The sequence below is a fragment of the Anser brachyrhynchus genome (assembly GCF_964034855.1).
Source record: "Anser brachyrhynchus genome assembly, chromosome: 11".
Taxonomy (NCBI): domain Eukaryota; kingdom Metazoa; phylum Chordata; class Aves; order Anseriformes; family Anatidae; genus Anser; species Anser brachyrhynchus.
In genome coordinates this window covers 1,564,789-1,585,935 of record NC_137706.1, presented here as the reverse complement: position 1 = coordinate 1,585,935, position 21,147 = coordinate 1,564,789, and the positions used below count along the sequence as shown (strand labels likewise).

Sequence of the window (21,147 nt, the reverse complement as noted above, 5' to 3'; positions counted from 1 at the left end):
CAGTGCAGCAGGGTAGAGCTTTGTTGGTACCTTTCTAGAAAGTGTTACACTTCTGATATTTCCTTCCTTTGCTAGCACCTTCTTTATGGAATGGATCATATCCTCTTGGGCGAGTGTATCTCTTTCCTTAAATCCCAGACTGCCTTCAAGGGATCATGGTGTGGCCAAAAGAACACTATGCAACCCTAACTGACTGTTGCTTAGCCTAACGCAGATAAACTGGAGTTTAAGCTATTTAATCAGCTTTAAGATACAGACTGTGCAGATTGGTGCTTTGTAATTAGATGTTTATAGCAGTGTAGCAGTGCTGTATTAGTTTTGGAAAAAGGAAAAAATGGGGGGTGGGGGGGGCTGGAAAGCTTATCAAATATTTTTCACATTCCTCCTTTTATGAGCTTTAAAAATATATTCATTTTTTTCATTCACTTCCATGCAAAGTTTCCATCTAGTTCTGCTAACATGTAAGGAAGTCAATTTTGAAATTTTGAAGGTAGTTTCTTTACTTATTCATGAAATAGAAATAGCTTGAATATAGCTGGGAAAGTGACTCTTAATTCTATTATACTTTGAGGTGAAATCTATAGAACACACAAATAAACAATCAAGACTTAAAGAAAAAGCACAGCCTACTTCCAGAGCTCAGAGCAGATTTTCTTCTGGTGCAATTTATTAGAACTCCACTGAGTTCTTCTACAGTAGTCAAAAATCTGAACTTTTTGTCATGTCATGTAGTTGGAGGTTTTCCTTTTACTGAAGCTAGATTTTCAGGAATGTGGGTGCCTAGACTTCATCATTACTGCTGATTTAAGCATTGCTTAAATGCAAGCATAGCGTGATATGAAGTCTGCATGAAAATCAGTGACCTTTCTTTTAATAGGTTTTGCAAAGTGTTTATCAAACTTTCCAGCAATCATCAATTAGGTAAACCATTTCACAGAATAATCGGTCATAAGAATTATTGCTATAAGTACTGAAAACTTCCCCACATCTTTGGTACAACATTTGCTGTAGACTTGAATGGGTTTTGCGTTTATTGTGTGTAAGAAAAGGGATGTTTACTGCCTGCATAAGCCTCTGGAGAAACATTCTGTGTAGTTCTAATTCAAACTAGACCAGCTGGGCAGATAAATCATCATGTAAAAATACATCATTTCTATTAGAATTTATTTTTTTAGAAATGAATACAACTAGGTATGCTTCCCTTCTTGAATTTCTCCTAAAAATGCTGAATTTACTATAATCAGTTTTGTTCTCTACAGAAACCTTCATTTAGCAGTAATACTATTAAACAAGTAAAATACAAATTACAAGTGACATTTATATGATCATAATCACTCCTTTCTGGCTGCCAGGAAAGTTTTTTCAGAGAGGAACCTGCATTTTTGCAGATGGCATGAAAAAAAATGAGGCTTGCAGAACACACCATTATTCCTGCGAGGCCGTCAGTTCATTAGTTGAAGCAGCCAAGTCTTGACGAGCTGCAACTGATCACCAAATGGGAAATGAGCAGGAGTATAAATTCCCAGCAAACTGAATCATTAACATTTGCTGCCTGCATCCTGGAAACACAATAAATCAAAAGTGTCATGATATATCAAGACAAAATATCATTACTAATTGGGATTAATTTGCTGCTGTGGGATTGACGACCTTTGCTGAAAGAAAATAAAACTGCTCGTTAACTCTTGTTATTTAATTTCTTTGTTTCTTTTTCTTTGAGGATGTCATAAGATTTTAGGATACAGGCTCGTCCAAAAGGTGCTATGCTTGATGCATTTTCATTTTTTGGATGGTCAGCTATGGTGTCTTTATTTAAGAAATAACTTCCTTGTGCATGTGGAGAGGAGTACTAGAAAGATAACAGACAGAATTTTATACAACCTTAAGCAGTGCTAAATTGGATCTATTTTTCTTCCATTGTTGAATAGAGGAAGATCCACTGTTAGCCCCAATGAGCACTTGTTACTATTTTCCCAAATGCTCAATGATATTTCCAAAAGTGCTCTCCTCTCTAAGCATGTTGCAGCTTCAAGCCAGCCTCCTGGTACTCTTCTGAGCAACTGGAGCTCAGCCTGGGGAGTACCGTGGAGGTACTGGGGGCAGCTGAGGATCAGTGCAGCCTTCAGGCAGCTGCCTCAGAGGCACCTGGGGGAGCACCTGCTGCCAGGTGCAGCCTTTAGCTTGTGCATGCCTGGTGGGGAAGTGTGAGAGTAGAACAGGCTCACCAAAAGGGTCTTCTACCCTGTCTTTACTGACGCAGCAGTGTAAAGCATCATGATTTGGGGTTATGTTTAATGCCTTTATACAAGGTAGACAGTATTAGGGACAGGCTGAGCTTTGAAGGGCAAAGACAGGATTTAGACCATGCTGCTAGAAGTTGTGGAAGCACATTACTTTTCTGAAAAGATACCTCGTGGCTGAGCAAGGGTGTGATGGCTGTGTGAGGGAACAAGGCGCTAGGCTGCCCAGGATATGCTACTTGCATAAGAGCATGGTTTGGGTCAGAAATCGACCCAACCCGATTGACTTTCCTCCTTTTGTATGTTCTGTTCCTATTTACAGTGAGAAACTGGGAAAAGGAGAGGAAGAATACTGGCAAGAAACAGAACAGCATACTTGAGAGTGGAAATTTCTTAACCCATCTACTGCCATCAGTTACATCTTCAGATCTATTTTCATCTAGCGTCATCTCTGTCAGCATAACTGCTGAATAGCATTAAATGATTGCTACAAGTTTGACTGTTCAGACTTCCCACATCTTGTTTTCTGTCCTTGTACAACCAGGGCTGGTGCAGCCCCTAAAAATGTTCTTATGCTGTATTTTTCTGAGAAGACAGTACATAAGTAAGTTGGCAAAACGTTCCTATTGCTCTTAGTACGCCATTAGGCGTTTTGGTGCCTGTTTCGATGCAAAGTCACCATATGCTTGAACACTTGCCTGCTGATGAGTTGCTCCCCAGATCTTCCTTAATATGTCCCTAAGCCCTCACCAAATTACGGTTAAGCATCGATTTCATCTGCCAGGTTTATACATGTACTTCATTAATTTCTGATGCTTGCCCCATTGTAATGATTTCTTGGCTTTCCTACAGACTAAATCATTATGTCTCTGTAAATACAGGTCAACGTGAAGTTACTACAGAGCTCCATGACTGTAATGAAAGTAGAGAATAGTATAGTTGTAACACATTTCTCATGTGATTTAGGAGAGTTACAAGATTAGAAACCTCTTTTACTGTCTCATAAGCTATAGTAATACAAAAGGCTTTTACAACTTTCTTCCACTTCTTTTGGTATGGGGTCATTACCCTGTGTTTATTTTCTTTATTTCCAAGAAAGATCTTTTTTTTTTTACTGTTATAAGCAACACTCTCTCCCTTTTTTTATTATTTTTTTTGGCAAACGGAGAGAAGGTATATTGTACACAGAGATCGAAAAGGCACACAATAAACTCTGCTGTCCCCAGGTTCTTGCTTTGCTGTGAGACAATATAACAGTTCTAGTAACATTGACTGCAATGATAGAACATCCATAGTGACGCTTAAAAGGGAGAGGGACAATGGTATATAAATAATTAAGAGGGGAGAAAAAAATCATTTGTTCCTTATTTAATGCCAGAGATAAGCTCTTGTTTCAGCTCGAGACATGCTACAGCCAAAACTGATAGGCCAAGGTCAGTCCAAGTTTTGCGTAGAGCTCTCCTTGAAATAACATTCTCGTGTTCAAAGAACTGGACTAAACACAGCTTTGGTGTAAAACTAGTGCCATAGTTGGCGAGGTTTGTGTTAGCTAATGCCTGTGTAAGCTTTGACTTGCAATTCTGTAGATGTGTCTTGTATCTTCACTTTGGTACCTTTGCAGTGGTGTACACAGGAAGTAGAAAAAACACCAGGCTGGAAATGAGTTCTCCCATGGCAGAAGCGAGATCAGGCCAGCACCATGAAAGGGGAATGCTGGCTAGAAATTGGAAGGTGTATGTGAGAAACACCAGAAGGTACTATGACAGTTTATGGCCATTTATACCACCTTATTTGGCTGTGCCGTCAATGGATGCAAAAGATTTTGGACTGATGCGGGATCTTTACCAGGAATTCTCAAGATGATGAAAGACACATTTGCATCAGCAATACCTTTAGCCAAAATAAAAGTTTATGAGGAAAATAAATCAAAAAAATAAGAAATTCAGAGGAAAAAAAATCTCTAATGTTTGTTGCAAATCTGACTTTGGTGTGAGTAGTATGTTGGGTATGGTATGTGTTTGGATGGCATGTTACTCTTCAGATGTTGGTAAACTTATCAAAGTAGAAGACAAATATTAAGAAACTCTGTGTTCTGTCAATGACTAAATGAAAACAAACATCTTCCTTTGACTCGAGCATAGCTGTTGACACAAATAATTACTTTTTCAGCTGACTTCCAGCTTATCGAACAATAGCAGATGATAGCAGCTGAAAGTTGCTCTTGGTTGGGAAGGGTTCTGGCACCCTTATCTGTCAGCTGTCACTTTACAATACTTCAGTTTTCAGAAGATTATGCTGAAAAAGGATGTGGCCATCTTGCCCATTTGGGCAGGCTGGTTGCCGTATGGCACCTAATATGTTAAGGTCATTCTTGTCCACAGAGCAGTTCTAACTGGACACCTTTAATCTATTTACTACCTGGCTGTTCTGGTCTTCAGACTTTGCCTTTTAGTGATATTTCCTGTTGACCTCATTGTAACTACTATGTTATTCTCAGGCTGGGGTTCTGTGAACCAGTCAGTCAGAAATTAAGGATTTGTGAACAAGTGATCCTTTATGTGTTGGTTTAATGCATCTTCCTTTCCTAGTTTAACACAGTGTGAAGTTCTGTACTGATGTCATTTCTGAAAGCTGAATCTACCAAGATTAGCTGTCTAGTTTGTTATTTTTCATAAGTAGCTGAAAACAGACCAGGACATGGTGATCATTTTTAGTGTTCCTTGCAAGTGTCTGGCTGATACTAGTCGGGGATAGCAGCCATTGATACGCCATGTGAAAGCGAAGGAGAGTCGCATGGGTAAACTCAAACAGACTTTCAGCCCAACTAGGAAATATCTGTTTATATTTTTCATAAGCAAAGAGAAATTCTATACACTGTCATTATAACTTCCCTTAATAAGGGAAGGGCCCCATAAGAAACATGGGGATCCATCTGAGTGAACTGAAATGGGAAAAGCAGTAATGAAAATGCAAGACTTTGTGTGCATAATATAAACAGAAGGGGGGGGGGGATGCTTTTCCTGATACTTTGTTTTCAGTAACGTGTGATGATTTTTCTGTAAGAAGTAAAGAAAGTTATATCAAGAAAATAGGAAGATTATGTCCCTTTTAACAAAAAAGGACTAATATGAGAAAATATGAATGAGAAACTTTCAGAGATTACTGTGTATTGCATGCATTACAGTATGGCCAGCTGCCTTCTATATTCAGACAGAAGCCTCCTAGAAATGGAATGAATTCACACTTAGGACTTAGCAAACAACATATTCATTCAATTATATGCTGTGGTAAAGATTCATTGGTGTCATATACAGGAAATATCACGTACCCTGCAGAACGGGAAAAGTCTGTCTTTTTTTTTCTTCTTCTTCATGACAAAACACAGAGGAAGCCATACACAGTCTCAGTCCTGAGCACTACCATAAGTACAGCACAGAGTTTCCCAGTTTGCTTAAAGGTGATGGAAAGCTGAGTGCAGGGAAAGGACTCATTACATTCACTGAGCAGTCAGCATAAAATCCTCTTGATTTTCTTGATTGTTTTTTCTGGAAAATCACTCTGAAAAGCAAGAAAACAACAACTCTTATGCCAAATATATATATATATTTTTTTTTTGTGTAGGTGAAGAAATGTCTGCTTCCTTAGAAAGATTAGAGCTTACCCTGCCCTCAGTTACTGTGTTCATTATGTCTCCCTTTGTCAATTCTACTCAAAGGCAGGATTCTCCTGGCAAGTATTTTGTACCTCCAGCTCTCACTACAAATGCTGCAGAGTCATTCATAGAACTGCTCGTTCATGATCTGTAGGGGTGTATCTCCTATTCTCACATTTACAGTGGATGAGCACCAGAAATGAAAGCAAGTTCATCTACTGAAGCTTCCCAACGGTTTCTTCTGGAATATCCACGCTCCACACACACACACACAAAAAAAATTGCTTTGTCTTAATTTACATAAAATGGATTTAATCCATAGAGGCTATGAAGTTAGGAGCAAACTAAGTGTCAGTCTGAGCTGATAAAATATTTGAGAGTTAATGATTTTTTAATATACTTTAGTAACTTTTAAGACCCCTTTTTAATACAAGATCACCCTGTCACATTCAGAAATTCCATCTGAAAAGTACTGACTGCAGTCACTTACTGACAACACATGTACTGAGCACTTCTCAGACAAGGGTCCTAGATCTGAGAGCTGCACTGGTGGATCGATTTCTGCATGTTCTCAGCCAGGCAAGCAGACTGGCCTTTCTAAGAGCATCTTCCATAGTCTTCTCTGTTTGGCACAGTGTGTGTATGTACTGGTATACATATATATATATATATGTATGCATACATATACATATGTGGGTTTATACAACAGTAGAGATATTGAGTCAGTTGTTATACCATTTTACTGTCAATGTATCATTACTGTCTTAAAGGCTACTTCACTGAACTAGCTGAAACTCACTTGAAACCTTGATTTCTTGCTCTGAAAATACAAACTTACCATTCATTTTTCAATTGCTTTAGGTCAAAGCTACAACAAAGGAAAAGGGCAGGTGTTAAGAAGAAGGAATGTGCTACAGAACAAGTAAATCTTTTTATTATTTTTACAGTATCTTGTCATAATGGTTTGAACAGGGCTATTGTTTCAAGCACAAAGCATTGCCAGGAACATGCAAAACATCTGATAATACATTTTTGGTAGCACTTTTGTTTCTGCAGCTGTATCTGAACTGGAGTGTTTAAACATTGTGATCAAAAATAAAAAATGAACATTTTCTATGAAGTAATGAGAGGTAATTTTTGTGTTGTTAACTACTTAAGGAGTGGTCTAACATGAAGACGAACTTGTAATTGCTAGCCTTTAAAATCCAACTTCAAAAGTTTTGAAGCTAGATTGAAATTGCAAAGGCTTTTTAGAAGTAGGGAACCAATTTCATCAAGGCATTTTATATGCACACTCTTTTCCTATTCAGTGAAGCACTTTTTAATTTTCAATGAACCCCCTTTTGAAGTGACCCTAAGTATATGCCTCTTTGGTTTTAGGAAAATATGGCTGGGGGGAAATGTTGAGGAGCAAGTGTGAAGGGGAGGGTTGTTGTGTTTTTTTTTGTTGTTTTTCTGTTTGTGTGTGCATAGGGTTTTTGTTTTCCATTGGTTGCTTTAGCTTACAAGGCAAGGTTGTTCCAAGACTATACACAGCTGGTCTGAACAGCAAAGGCATTTCAGGTCCATATCTTTCCTGATTTTGTGTAGGAGTTTGTTGAGGGTCTGAATGACTTTACTGGTGTTTATAATTTATTAGACTTCTCTGGAATTTAAAATGCTTTACCTGGAATTTACATTCACAAATCCTGTTGCGTGAGGATTTTGCCCGCAGGTTTCCACTATGTTCAGTGGTAACCATGTGGCTAAGCCCTACACTATTAGGTGCAAGTTCATGTGTCCTTCAGCACTGTCACCTTAGGACTTAACGTTGCGAACAACTGGTTTGGTGTAATAAGCTGAGGTAATTCTGGTATTTAGGCAATACATATCACTGTTTCTAAAGGGAGAAAATTAGGCATGGGTTGTTGTTAATGGAGCTTCAGCTTTTCTTTGTGCTGTGGCTTATCCTGGTGAAACTGTTACTGTTACACTACCTGTTGCTAATTCTGCTTTAAGTTTCCTTTTCGTAAGGACGTACTGTGGTGACCACTACTGGGCTTCAGTAAGTTCTAATCCACTAGAAATTGCAGGATCACTCCTGGCCTAGTAAAGTTACAGAAGTTTTAGCGCTAGTTTACCTGGATTTCAGTCTCACTGGGTGTCTTTTAAACTAGTGTTTGCAAATGAGAACAAAATAAATTTCCCAAAAGAAAGATTAGATTAACTAATCTGTCTGAGGTTGCTGAAGAACATGAAAAGATATCTCTATGGTAAATATACATCTTGAAATATGTCAGCTCTGTGAAATATTTCTACATATGATTTAACCCTTTTAGTTGTATAATTCAGTCACTGCACAATTTGATTGTGATTTTACTTTGCATTCATGTCTAATACCTTCCCATTTAGTTCATTGTTGTAACTGATATCTCTAAGCAAAAATCAGGGGATCTGAGTGTAAAGGAAATGTTCATTGTGTGGTAGCATTACATTAATATCACCACCAAAAAAAAAATTAGCACTGCGAAGGATTATCCTACTCTTCAGAAATTGCACTGTAGTCCTGTTCTTTTGTCTCTTTTGTTCTATATTATCCTTGCATCAGGTAATAAGAACTCAAATTATTGTTATGGCCTTCAAATGGGGGATAATTTGATTCACTATAGAAAATAATAAATGACAATTTTATCCATGTTTTGTGATATTCATATTACATTTTTGCCAACCATAGATCATTTGAGGGAGAAATTGCTTCTGCAAATATATTTAACAATGGATACTATAAACAAGAATGTACTTATGTTTACTTTTCTAGATACAACATTTGATCATTCTATCAAATATACAGCATGTATTTTAAAGAGCAGAGTCCACAGAATAATTACTTGTTTCTGCCACATTATTTAAGGAACTTTCACTGAATTTTGGCTCATGGAAGCACTAACAATCAAATGATTATCCAGGTTTTGAAGTTAAAGTCCCTAGCTCAATTGTTTGACTAGCTTCACTGAAATAGAACATCTTAAGTCATTGGTACTAGTTATGCTGAACACATGAGAATTGTTTGGAGAAGAGCCTATAGGTAAGGTAAGAACACCACCAAGAAGGGGGCAAATAAGCCTGCATCCACAACTTGCAGCTGCCAGTGAAGAAAGTGGCTCCCAGATATTCCATGGGGAGGCAAGGCCCCTGTGAAGGGGGAGGGACATCCAGGAGAGGGAAACTAGAGAATTATTATTGATCTCTACAGAAGCAAGACATAAAAGAAAAACTTTGCAAAGTTACTACCCACTTTCCAGTGTGTCAGTGCTGTTAATACAGAGAGGGCTGTTCTTCAAACTTTAGAGCAGATAAATCATTGGTAAAGAGAGATTTATTTTTAATTTTTTACTTTTTTTTTTTTTTGTGCTCTGGTGTACTATTCATTGAACACATTAATTTTTTATTTTCACTGTATATGAAGCTCTATTGTACCAAGAGGGGGTATTTTCAGCCTTGAATTCTGAGCAGAGGAGAATGATGCTGCTACTAGTAAATGTGATGATAATGATCTGGGTTCACCAAAGGCAGTGGCATTAGTAGTGAAATCCTAAAGGGATACAAAAGGGATTTGGAAAACCCAACAGGTGGCCAGCTCTGGGCAACAATGTTGTGCTGTTTGTCTTGTGATTCCAGATGGTCATATCCACTTTGAATAAATGGCCTTCTATTGCCACAGTTCTGGCAGAATAGGCTGTTAGTTATTTTTAAATATATTCTAAATTTACATCATTAAATACTATTGACCCAGTATGTTACAATACTGTTCCTCTCTAATATTGCTTCATTTTTCAATATCCTCCTCATCACAGGGAGCCAGTATTCCTTTTGTATCCCACTTATCACATTTGTAAGGTAAGTCCTTTATCTCCCATATTTTCCTTGATAAGTATTTTAAAATGCTGACTTCCTCTTACAGTTTTGGTCATCGGCTTGACTCAAGGCATGCAAAAGCTTTGGCTTCCTGGAATTCAGACTAAAACCTTAGAGCTTTCTACAAACTAACAGTTGAGACTAAGGGAGTGTAGAAGTAGGACGGGGGAAATGGTTTTAAACTAAAAGAAAGTAGATTTAGATTAAACATGTGGAGGAAATTACTTCATATGAGGGTGCTGAAGTACTGGAACAGGTTGCCCAGAGAAGTAGTGGATGCCCCATCCCTGGAGGTGTTCAAGCCCAGGTTAGATGTTCTTTGGGCAATCTGGTGTAGTGGGAGGTGTCCCCGCTCATGGCAGGGGGTTGGACTTAGAGGTCCCTTCCAACCCAAGTCATTCTGTGATTCTACTGTTTTGGTATATACTCGAATATTAATTTAAGCTTCTGGGGGCATTATATATTTGGAAGAAGACCCATTCCTAAAGCCTACTGAGGGATACAGCTAATGCTAAGCCGCACGTTTGTCTTATGGTCAACTCTATGCTCACAGTGTCTGTTCTCACTCAATTTTCACCACATTCCATTGTTTATTTTTCATGAAAAATATCCCAGGGATCCTAATAGGACCAATGGAGAACAGCTATCATCTGTGGCCTTGCAGTTAAACTGATAATTGCAATGAAGAACTTTGAACATTTTAGATCTATGTTGCTATGGATTTAAAACTTGTACTTAGCTTCTGTAATTCCCTGGGCTCAGATTTTCTAATGAACTAACGCTTAATGTAAGGATAAATTTTCATCACCAAGCACAGCTCATAACAGTTTAAGTTCAGTTTATGGTCTGTTGATTGGCTAAGGCTGAGTTAATTGAAAGTAATTATAAATAGACTATTTGCAAACCATGGAAAAGAAAATCAGAGTGAAAAATTAAGCCTCCATGGTACAATTCAGTGAGTCTTATGGTTGGAGAAAAGAAACTATAATACAAACATAATTCCTCAGCTACAATGTTCTTCACACTATTATTGTTTGAAAAATAAATGCAAATAGTTACAGCACTTCCTACTGAACAGCAGGTCCTGTTGCCACGGAATTTCTCCAGAGAAAAACCTTTTCTTCCTTCTTAGACTTAATTCTAAGTGGAATACCTTACTCTGCACCCCCAACTAACCCTGGAAAATCAAAAATCTTATGAAATATATTTGTTTCAATGTGATTACATTAATGTTATTTAGGGCTCATTGTTTATTTATGATATCTTTCTGGAATTGCTTATTCAAATGGTGAAGTTTGGATTAGGAAAAGTGATGAGCACCTACCATAAAGAGCAAACAGACTCAGTTGTTCTTGGAGGCATTTACCCATTACAGGACTGGCCAGTTCAGAGGGAATAAAGATGAACAAGAGACCTGGCTTGGCACTGTTTATCTGTGCAGCTTGAGAGGCAGTAGGTTCTAGTCACTGTAGGGCTACACCAGAAACCAGTGAATGTGAGGTCTGCCATGAACCCAGAATGAGAACTTTTGCTGCAGATTTCATCATTTCTTATTCTCTTATTCTCTTCCCATGCTGTGATGTGAAAGCTTTTTTTTTTTTTTTTTTTTTTAAAACCTTTCAGTAATGGGATTGCCTCTGTGTCTCGACCCGATACTGAGATACTCACAGCTTGGATTTAACTGGAGTCTCTGGGGTCTGTGTAATGTATATAATGCTACAGGGACTCTTGTCATCTTCCAGTATTTTATAAAAACAACAGGCATAGCCTCAGTGTCATAGAAAATAAAAATAAATAGGATGCTATGGGGCAAAAAACTCAGTAACATAAAAGCCCATCCAGACTCCAGTGCTTATTGCGGAAAACAAGTCATTATGTAAATACTTAGTAATCCTACAAACCAACTTTTACAGAGCTTTCTACCCACTCAGCTTTTCTGTTTTGTTGACAACTCTGTTGGAACATTAACGTGAATTTTAATTACAGAATACTTGCATGAAATCTTGTAGGTACTTATCTTAATACTTTCATCAAAAGTTGTTGTAAATAGAGACAAACTTTATTAACACTGAGCAGCTACCCAGATGTCCACAGCACTGCATAGTGTCATCATTTTGCTACTACAAGGTTGCCTTCCAAACTTATCTATTAGCTTAGATATCACACGCGCGCCAAAGCATTGTCTCACTTACATGGCTGTTCCCAGAAACATTTCTTCTTCTAGACATGTATTTTAATTTTTAGGTCATCTTGTGTGGAGCCAGGAGCTGGATGATCTTTGTGGGTCCCTTCCAACTTGGAATATTCTGTTCTAAAAGTGGATATTATAAGAATAATATAAACATCAAGCAGTATCTCTTAGCTGTTAGCCTATCAGTCTTGGAAGGAGGGAAAAAAAGTTTACATTCACAAGACCTTTCCTGAGTAGTATCTGCATATCTGGGATTGACAGTGATAGAAAAGAAAATAATGCATTTTTCAGGCTGTATGGCAGGGATTTTTTTTTTGCAGATGCATTTGACCTATAATCAGCAGTAAGCCCAGGGTCACAGACTTTCTGCAGGGGAGATCAGACCTCTAACTGAAACTGCAGAATGCTAACAGAGAACTTAGAGATTTGTAACAGATCCTGTGTTCATGTGGAAGTGTTGCTTATACGTTTCCACAACTGAGGGCTTTACAACAATATTCCCTTTGTGAAATGTATCCCCGTGGTGCTGTCTGACCATTCCCCCCCCACCCCGAAACTCATATGAAAACAAGTACAAGCTCCCCAAAAAAAGAATTTCAAGTTTTATAGACCCTAATCAAAACCTCACTGTGTAAATCAGTAAGTTGTATGAATAGCTTCAGAACTTTTTTTTTTTGTCTACCATCCTTCTGGTAGCCAGTGCAGGATAAGTGTGGTCCCAGTGTCAACTAGTCATTTAAAGGCAAAAAATGAAAAAATAAAAATCCAAGCACTGCACTTCTGAATATTTCAAAAGCTTTATAATATGAACTCTTTAAAAAGCCAATCTTGCAAGTAAATTGCAAGTAAATTGCATGGTATGAGGAAATAATGTAATTGCTGGAGTGCATCAAGACTGATTTTTCAGAAATGCAACTAAAAATAGAGAAAAGGGTTTGCTTAGTTATACTTGGCCCTATTAACATGGGGAAGTATTACTAGCAAACAGCGTGCCCACGAAAACACAACTTACTCCTAATTTAAAACCATATGCTCATCAAAGTCTGAGAACATTTGTATGAGTAACAGTAAAAATAGTTGAGGGAATCTCTTATAGGTGATAATTTCAATATATTTATCTTCATGGAATGGCTATTGTAAATTGTTTCCTTGCTGGTAGAATTTAGGCTTTTGTTTCATTAAAGCTAGGCTGCTTTTTTATCTTTTGGACAATATGGCAACTTTCTCTTTAACAAAGTTTCTTTGGGCAGCTGAAGTTAATTAATGGAAGGCTTAAACCTACCAATGTTTGTAATGCATAGTATAGCTAAGCATTGTATGTAGAGTTGGTCAAAATTTATTTTTGGACACAAAAAGACTTGCTGCAAAATATAAATTCTTTTTTTTGGGGGGGGGGGGGGGGCGGGATGGAGGAGGGGATAATAATTTTTCCCTAAAATAGAGTCCTTCACTAAGAGCACACTTCTGTTTGCTGTCTTATTTTAGTTCTCATTAGCATTACAATTCACATGCACGTGGCACCTAACAATGACTCTGGTGCATGTTACTCGTTCTGGGATACTTGTGTTGCTTCCCAGTTCACCTCCTCCATGATCTACCAAAGTCTGCCCTTCAGCTAATTCTCAGTGCATCCTGGGTGACTAAGGGGGCACGCGTACACAGCCCTGTTAGCATGCTACTGAGCACCCGATTGAGCTTGACCATGCTGGGGATTCACATACAAATGCTCCTGAGCACACTAGCATGGAGCCCAAGCATGGAAGAAATAAACTGGAGGAAAAAAAAAAAAAGTTGAGAGAGCTGAGAGCTGACTTGTCCATTTACACATTATGGAGCTAAGGATCATATGAACCCCAGTCATTACTGCAGAACACTAGAAAATGTAACGTAACTGTAGTTTGAAAGGACATACCACTCAGTTCCAATCCACACAAGATCTGTCAGCATTTTGATAGTGTTAATTTGTTGTTGTTTCTTTGCTCCCAAAAACCTTCTACCCCAGGGAAAAAAATATAAATATTTGAGTATTATACCCAATTCAAGAGAAAAACAATACCAGACTTTTGAAGTATATAGTAATGCAGAAATTCTTTGTTTTGTCGTACTCTGGGTTTATACAAACATGTCTGAAATATGTAGAATTGAGTAAGATAACTGGCTGCCTTTGGCATAAGCTTGCATCACCAAAACATACACATTGCAAGAACCATTATTGTTATGAGAACTAAATGAGGACTTTACCAAAAAGTGAGCTATTGTCAAGTATACAGTGACATACATTAAGAGATAAGAGGCATTTTATACCATCGAGAGATTCAAAATGTGAGTTTAAGGCATCAATCTGCAAATAAAGCCATCTAATAGCAAGTAAAATGTGAGAAAGGTGATAAGAGAGTCATGATTCATGGCATGAGCCAACTGCATTATGAATTATCAATGAACATTATCATCAGAACAATGTCATACTCTTACAATTATGGTGCATCTTAAATGCAAATATAATTGCTTTGTATGCAATGAAATACAAAAGCCACATTTAAATAATAATGTTAAGGTTGTGATCCAAATTGGCAAAACCTTGAGTAGTCAGCTAAGCTGACATGATCTCATTCTTAACCTTTTCGCTGCTGTCAGAACAGAAATAGGATTGGAGAATGTGTTTATGAAACATTGGGATTTGCTGATGATATTGGAAATGTGTGTTTGTTCTTAGTAGATGGGAGGCCAAAGCAAATGGACATAATTTCTTTTCCTCTGTTTTGATGTCATCATACTGATTTTGTGGTTGTTTCTGTAAAGCTGAGAGAAGAGGTAAGCCAAGTTATACTGCAGTTTATTATATTGGGGGGTGGGGAGAGGAGGAGACTGCAAGAATTTACAGTATAACAACACTAACCAAAATGGCAGCAGAGACCAAAACACACTGTGTTCATCTAGTTAGTTTCTCTGTTTAATTCTTCATACCAGGACTGGCATCATACAGCTAGAAACAGAATTACAGAAATATTTCAATAGTTAGTCAATCAAGTAATTCAGGTGTGTGCAGTGCTATGTAAGAGTTATATATGCTCTAATTCACCTGGTTCTGCCACCCTGCCCCAGGGGTGGGGCAGTAAGGTCTGTGGTTTTCATGCCACTTCTTTGAGAGGGCACAATATGTGTTTCTGACATAGCTGGTGTAAATAAACAATATGGGGAGGGGGATGCATCAGCTGCACAGAGGCCAGGTGTATCACATTCCTTTCCTTTAAGGAACATGAAAGAGTAAGGAAAACACTGTGTGAAAGCTTGGTTTTGGTCACATCAGTGGTGATGATGAAAAAAGAAATCTTCAAAAGATTTCTTTTGACAAACTGTCCAGGAATTGTAGCATTACAAAGTTCCCACCTGCCATAAATGACCTAAATATGTATACATCTTATACGTATAGAGTCTCTACCTGTTGCTCTAGTTTTTAATAGGAATGTTGTATCAAATCAATCTTAAAGTGCTTCAGAGAAAACTAGGTCGACAAGATATTCTGTGGAGTTCTGTAGAAAAATATGCCAGAATAAGTTTCAGCATTTTGCCTAATTCATTAATGCTATTCAAAAGGAAATTATAAACATTATTCTGTCACAGCATACATGCAACTTGTTGATTTCAGGGTGAGTTGCTTGAATTCCAAAAACACATTTTGTTTTCAGTTGTGCTCGCATGAATATTAACTTCTCTGAAGTTACTACATTCCCTCAGATTTGCATTAATATATTTCTGCATGAAATTGGGGCCACTGGGATATCCCAAACAAACCCATAGTCTAAACGTACTTCTCGGTTTCAGCTTCAGTAAATTTACGATGCACAGATAGCACGCTTATCTTTTATAAGTAAATGTTTACAAGCCCAGTGAAGGAGTAAAACACAAAATTTGTCAGAGATTCTCTCAAATCTTCTGTGTTTAAGTATCTTTAAAAATGAACAAGAAACTCTATTATCACTAGATGCCACAAGAGGAGAGAGACATCAGTGTAATTGCCATGTGCAGTCAGAAACAAGTAGAATTCAGCCTGTTTAGTCCAATTAATAATAAATAAATAAAATTAATAAAAAAACATGGTGGCTGGGCTGCCTTTTGTGGCATCATATGAGTATATTAAGTTTTCTAAAGGTCTGGGACATTATTTGTTAGAAGAAGGCCCCAAATGAAGATCATTCCTTGTACCATAATGTACAAGGAACACTAAGACTGTATCCAGTAATGAAGTGCTTGACCCTTTTAGCCCTGTAGTTTCCCTACATTTATAATTCTAACGTTAACAATAACATTGTCATTGCCAAGAATGTTTTATTTCTAGGTAACTTCAGTTTAGAATGTAGTCATAAAATATTAGTTAATCAAAGACTTGGTTCCTTTAACAGTACTCTAATCCTATGATTTACATATCTCTTAACGCACAACTTCTGTTAATAACACTTCCTTAAATATGCAGAGTTAAAGACTCCAAGGTAGTTGTCTGTGACAGGGTTCTTATGAAGAGAAGAGGTACGAAAAAGTCCGTAAATGCCTCAGTTATATATTCTATCTAGATTGTGGGCTAAAACTGGGAATTATTTTAAAAAACAAACTGACATGGGCTAGGACTGTTTGTGGAATGAAGACATGAGTTCCTATATCAGAGTCTTCCAGAGGATCAGATTCTTCTAGGATTAAACTGTTAAGAGACCGCAGACTTATTTGTGCTAGCTCTCGAACCAGAATCAGAATAATTGAACAAGTGTGAAGCACTAGGTTATTACAGTTCTGTTTTTTTTTTCAGCGCTGAAGGTAGCGCAGTGGTGTGCTGTGACAGATGATGTGTTAAACCGGGATGATTGCTCCTAACTAGGGTACATCTTCGTGAAACTGTGGGCGGTATAAATATTATTTGTATTTATAATGCACCTCAGATGAAGGGGGCGTTACAGGATTCAGGGGCAGACTGTCATCCAGGAAACGCACAGTCAACTGTCCTGATCCTGACTGAATCTAATCCCTGTCTGCATAGCGCTGCCTGATTTGTGCAGGAATCCAGGATGCAGATTTTTACTATGGCAGTGCACGTTTGAAGGACAAATGCATAGATGGGCTGGAACATTAAGAACAGAAACATAACTAAGGAGATCATTCACAAATTAACTTAATTTTCTTTAGGTTTTGAAAGAGACTTTTCAGAGGGCAATTGTATAGAAGTATTAATTTCAGATAAGATGAAGAGCAAATACGCAAATGTAGTAGAAAGAAAAACTGTGGTAGAATATGTTGAGCCTTTCAGAAGTTATAACTAAATGAAAACAAGTTCTCCATTCTTACATACATAACATACATAATATGCAATCTCTTTCATTCCTCATTGGTAGCAGAGGGGTGTGTGTGTGCATATTTTTGATTACTTCTCCTGCACAGTGGCTGAGCTGTAGGCCACACTCTATTCAATCTCTGTTCATTTTTATTGTCAACACCTGTTTCTCTCTACCCTCTCTTGCCTTCAAGAATGAAAACTTATATATAAAAATAGAAGGTAGGGAAGACTGAATTCAATCAGCTCAGAAATTCCCAGTAGCAATAAATCACTTTTGTGATTGTTCTCTCTCTGATACGTACTTCTCACTTAAATAATTTTTCCTGGGAACTTGCTTATCCTTAATAAAGGGGAGGAGGAGGCAGCTTGCGGACTGTTCACCTTCATACCTGCTAATCTCCAGTGGCCCTTAAGGGGCTGAGCTTTGTGCAGCTCCCTGGTCTCATAAGGAAAGGTCATCTATGAAATGACATGGCTTAAGGAGATGGCACTTAGATATGCACTATCAAAGTGTAAGCTGTTAAGAGGTGTGCTTTTGTTACTCTTGTCATTTTTGTAGCTTGTGACCAAAAGCACCATATTTCTGAAACTTCTGTGAAACCCACTAGGAAGAGCCATTGGCACCTCACTTTACCAAGTTCTTCTAGATACTGGCAAATCACCTACATTTTTACATTTTTACAATTTTGAAAGTAATTGTATTATTTGTATGATGTGGAATTGATTCTTGCAATGTTTATCTAGAGTTTATATGGTAGCATTCTTTGTCCCTTTGACTTTAAGAACAAACACCACAAAGGAGGCATGTATCAGTAGTTATTTTTTTTTTTAGTAAATCCATGGCCAGCAAGAAAACATTTTGACTGAAATTGGCATGTGCATCTTGAGAACAAAAAGTGATTTGCAAAGACTGTAGAAATAAGTTCGTGTTTAGGATGCTGATTCTGGGGATACATCCCCAGAATGCAAACTGGCACCAGCTATTCAATATCGCTTTTTATTGCTTCAGACAGAGCAGTGTATCAAATATGTCTGCTGCCTCCTTACCTATCACATAAGATCAGATATTGCTGATAAACGTTTTTTTTCCTCCAGCCATATTTTATATTTAATATGTTTTATAGTATATTCTGATGCTTGAAAGAATCAGGGCAGCATGCTTTTAAAGAATGTATAATATGAAAAATTGGTATATGCAGGGTAAAAAAATTGAGTGTACAAGGACAAATATTACTGGGCTTTGCCATTGACTTCACAAAGCATAAGCTTTATTCATTTATCTATTTATATGGCTTGGGACCAGGATTTCAGCAAGGTGAGCCCAATATGCCCCTGAAACAGAAAACACATTTTGAACTGTATATGCCTGGAAGGAAGAGCATTTAGTGACATTTCTTTAAGAAAATGCATGTTTTTCTCCTGTCATGTGCCACCTCCTTTACTTCTCGCTGCTTTTTCTGTTTCATCAGGATGATTTGGTTAGCCTCAAAATAAATTAGCTATCTGTGTGGATGGAGAATTCTGATATCAAAGTGCATTAAGAAGATCTATTTGTGAGACATCAGAGGTCTACCTTACCTCTCTCTGAACCCATTGCTTCCCAGTCAAAGGTAGATAGTCAAATTGGGGATCCCTCCTCAGGGCTGGAGGGAGAAAGGTTCTGATGCTTAAAGTGCTGAGGTCTGGAGGTACCTGAGAAAAGTAGGCCCTCCCTTGGCCCTCCCTTGATGTCAAATAATAAGAGGAAAAAATGTTTTTAACTCCTTTAAGGTCTATATAGGAGAAGTAGTGCTGCAGTTCCACAAGAACCTGTGATTCAGGCCGTACCTCTGTAGTGCCACTTTATAAATCATTCACAAAATATGCACTGTTTCATTCCTTTCCTTAAGGAAAGTATTATGAGGGAGTATGAAGTAAATGAATTTTTAATAGGGCTTGATAGTGAGAGCATTGACTCTTCTGGAGAGACTGGAGTACCAAAATAAACCTCTGCTGCTTCTGTGTTAATTAAACTGAACTACCTCCTTTCTCTCTTTTTCATTCTACCTGTTACACTGATAATCGGCTGCTAGGAGTTGAAAATGAAATCAGAAACTATTGAATGTTGGGAAAGAAAGAAGAAGAAACCGTGTGTCCATGCAGATTCAAGTTATATATACATATATATATATATATATATGCCACCTCCATGTAGTTTTGTATGGTCTTATGATTTTTTTTCCCTTCTGCTTTTCTTTCTTGTTGTTATACAATGCGATGAGACAGGTTATTCTCCAGGTATTTTGGGTTCTGCTATGGTCAGGAATTTTCACAGAGCAACCAGATTTTCAGCCAAGAGAGGTTTGGGTAGCTTAAAGTAAATCTGATCTGAAAGTATTTAAAAGATGTTTATCTTACCTTAGCCTATAACTCTTTCTAGCTGTTACCTATTGCTACCTAAGCTCTGTATTGTGAGCTACTACACAGAGTATAGTCACTGTTTCATTTGCCTTTGAGAATCAGTAGCCTAAAGGTCATAGTTTTTGGATGTGCAAAAGTGATCTAAATGAAATAAATTGCACCCACACAGCTATTTATGCCCAAAGTTACCATGGTTTCAGAAATTTAGGCCCCAAAACCTGAGTAGAAGTCTAAAGTACTTTTTTCATGTTCCTGCAGCCCTGTGTGTGTGTGATAGTTGTTTAAACTGAGATAAATTTCAGATTATGAATCTGTACAGTCATTCCATAGCAGAGGAGTGAGTGACTCTTATTCCATAGCATTGCTATCCATCAGATATGAGGATTGTATCTAAACAGCCATAATTTTGTATAATAGAACAGAAGTCAATAAAGTAGGGAATTATCAGGGTCCCTGCCTCTGAAAACTAGCTGACATTGGTATGTATCTAGAAACACATAAGTATTATCTACTGTCAGTGTTCTATCCATTATTGCTATCTCTTCATAATTTCAGCTAGCACCTGTATTACTCAGATTGCTATATGCCTGACTCTGATATCACACACTTTTATTATTACTTTCTCTCAACATATTGAACCTCCAGGAAAAGAAATATTAAATTCTCCCATCATATGTTATTTGTCTTACCTTCCATCCAACATGAAACAGTTTTTTATGTCATAACACAGTCCCAAATGTGTATATTTAGTGCCTGATCTAATGTCTGTTCCAACCCATGGAAGTCTCTGTGGAATTAGGATTCAAATAGCGCCCTTAATACTGCTAAAATACCTGATTGAAGATGTCTCTGAGTAGTAATTACTTAGGAGGAATAGCAGTAACTGAAGGCTGGGCAGAAACACCTGGAGTACGTTTGGAGGTACGGGAGTGTTCATTATTTACTGTGGGGAAGGTCTGTACTCCCCAAGAGATAAGCAGACTTAGATTTCATTGTTTGATGCTGCCTTTGAAATTGTATAGCAGATTTCTGTAAATGGATGAAGTTCTTAATTAAATGAGGAAAAGTATACTGCAGCTGGCACAGTGGCTGCTGTGTTGTTTTGTGAGCTGCTAAATAGAAATGGTTTTATCCTTCCTCATTTTTGATGCCAGTGTGTCTCAGTCATTTGCAATTAATTACTATGTCTGAAAAACTGCTGAGGGGAGAGAGGATTATTGTATGCGCAGGGTGGGGATGTTGGTATCGGGGGTCCCGAGCTGTCATAGACTGTAGGGGTAAGCACACAGGCCAAATGTTTCCTCAATATAATCAGCACTGAACGCGTTAACCTTGTGGGCAGGGGACCTCAGGGTTTCAGTTAACAAACATTAGAGACAAATGGACTATTTTCTGCTTCCCAGGGCTATCATTTCAAGCAGTTTGCAGGCCGTGGAGGAGTAAGCTGAAT

The 21,147-nt window shown here is 37.8% G+C and overlaps 1 protein-coding gene across 3 annotated transcripts in view; it reads left to right on the top strand.

Annotated features, from left to right (window-relative positions):
* LOC308200795 (uncharacterized protein) overlaps nt 1-21,147 on the top strand; it is a 392,363-nt gene that overhangs the window by 233,447 nt on the left and 137,769 nt on the right. Inside the window, exons 2-3 of one of the 3 annotated variants that reach the window (XR_013955814.1) lie at nt 2,563-2,844; nt 3,862-6,310. The exons of 1 other annotated variant lie outside the window; for it this stretch is intronic. Coding sequence is in view for 1 of the 2 variants with exons in the window: in XM_080607137.1 (XP_080463263.1) it covers nt 6,754-6,814; nt 9,726-9,768 (104 nt within the window). In the remaining variant the exon portion in view is untranslated. Of the gene's footprint in view, nt 1-2,562; nt 2,845-3,861; nt 6,311-6,753; nt 6,815-9,725; nt 9,769-21,147 lie in introns of those variants that run through there. One more of the 3 variants, XM_080607137.1, reaches the window with a different exon arrangement.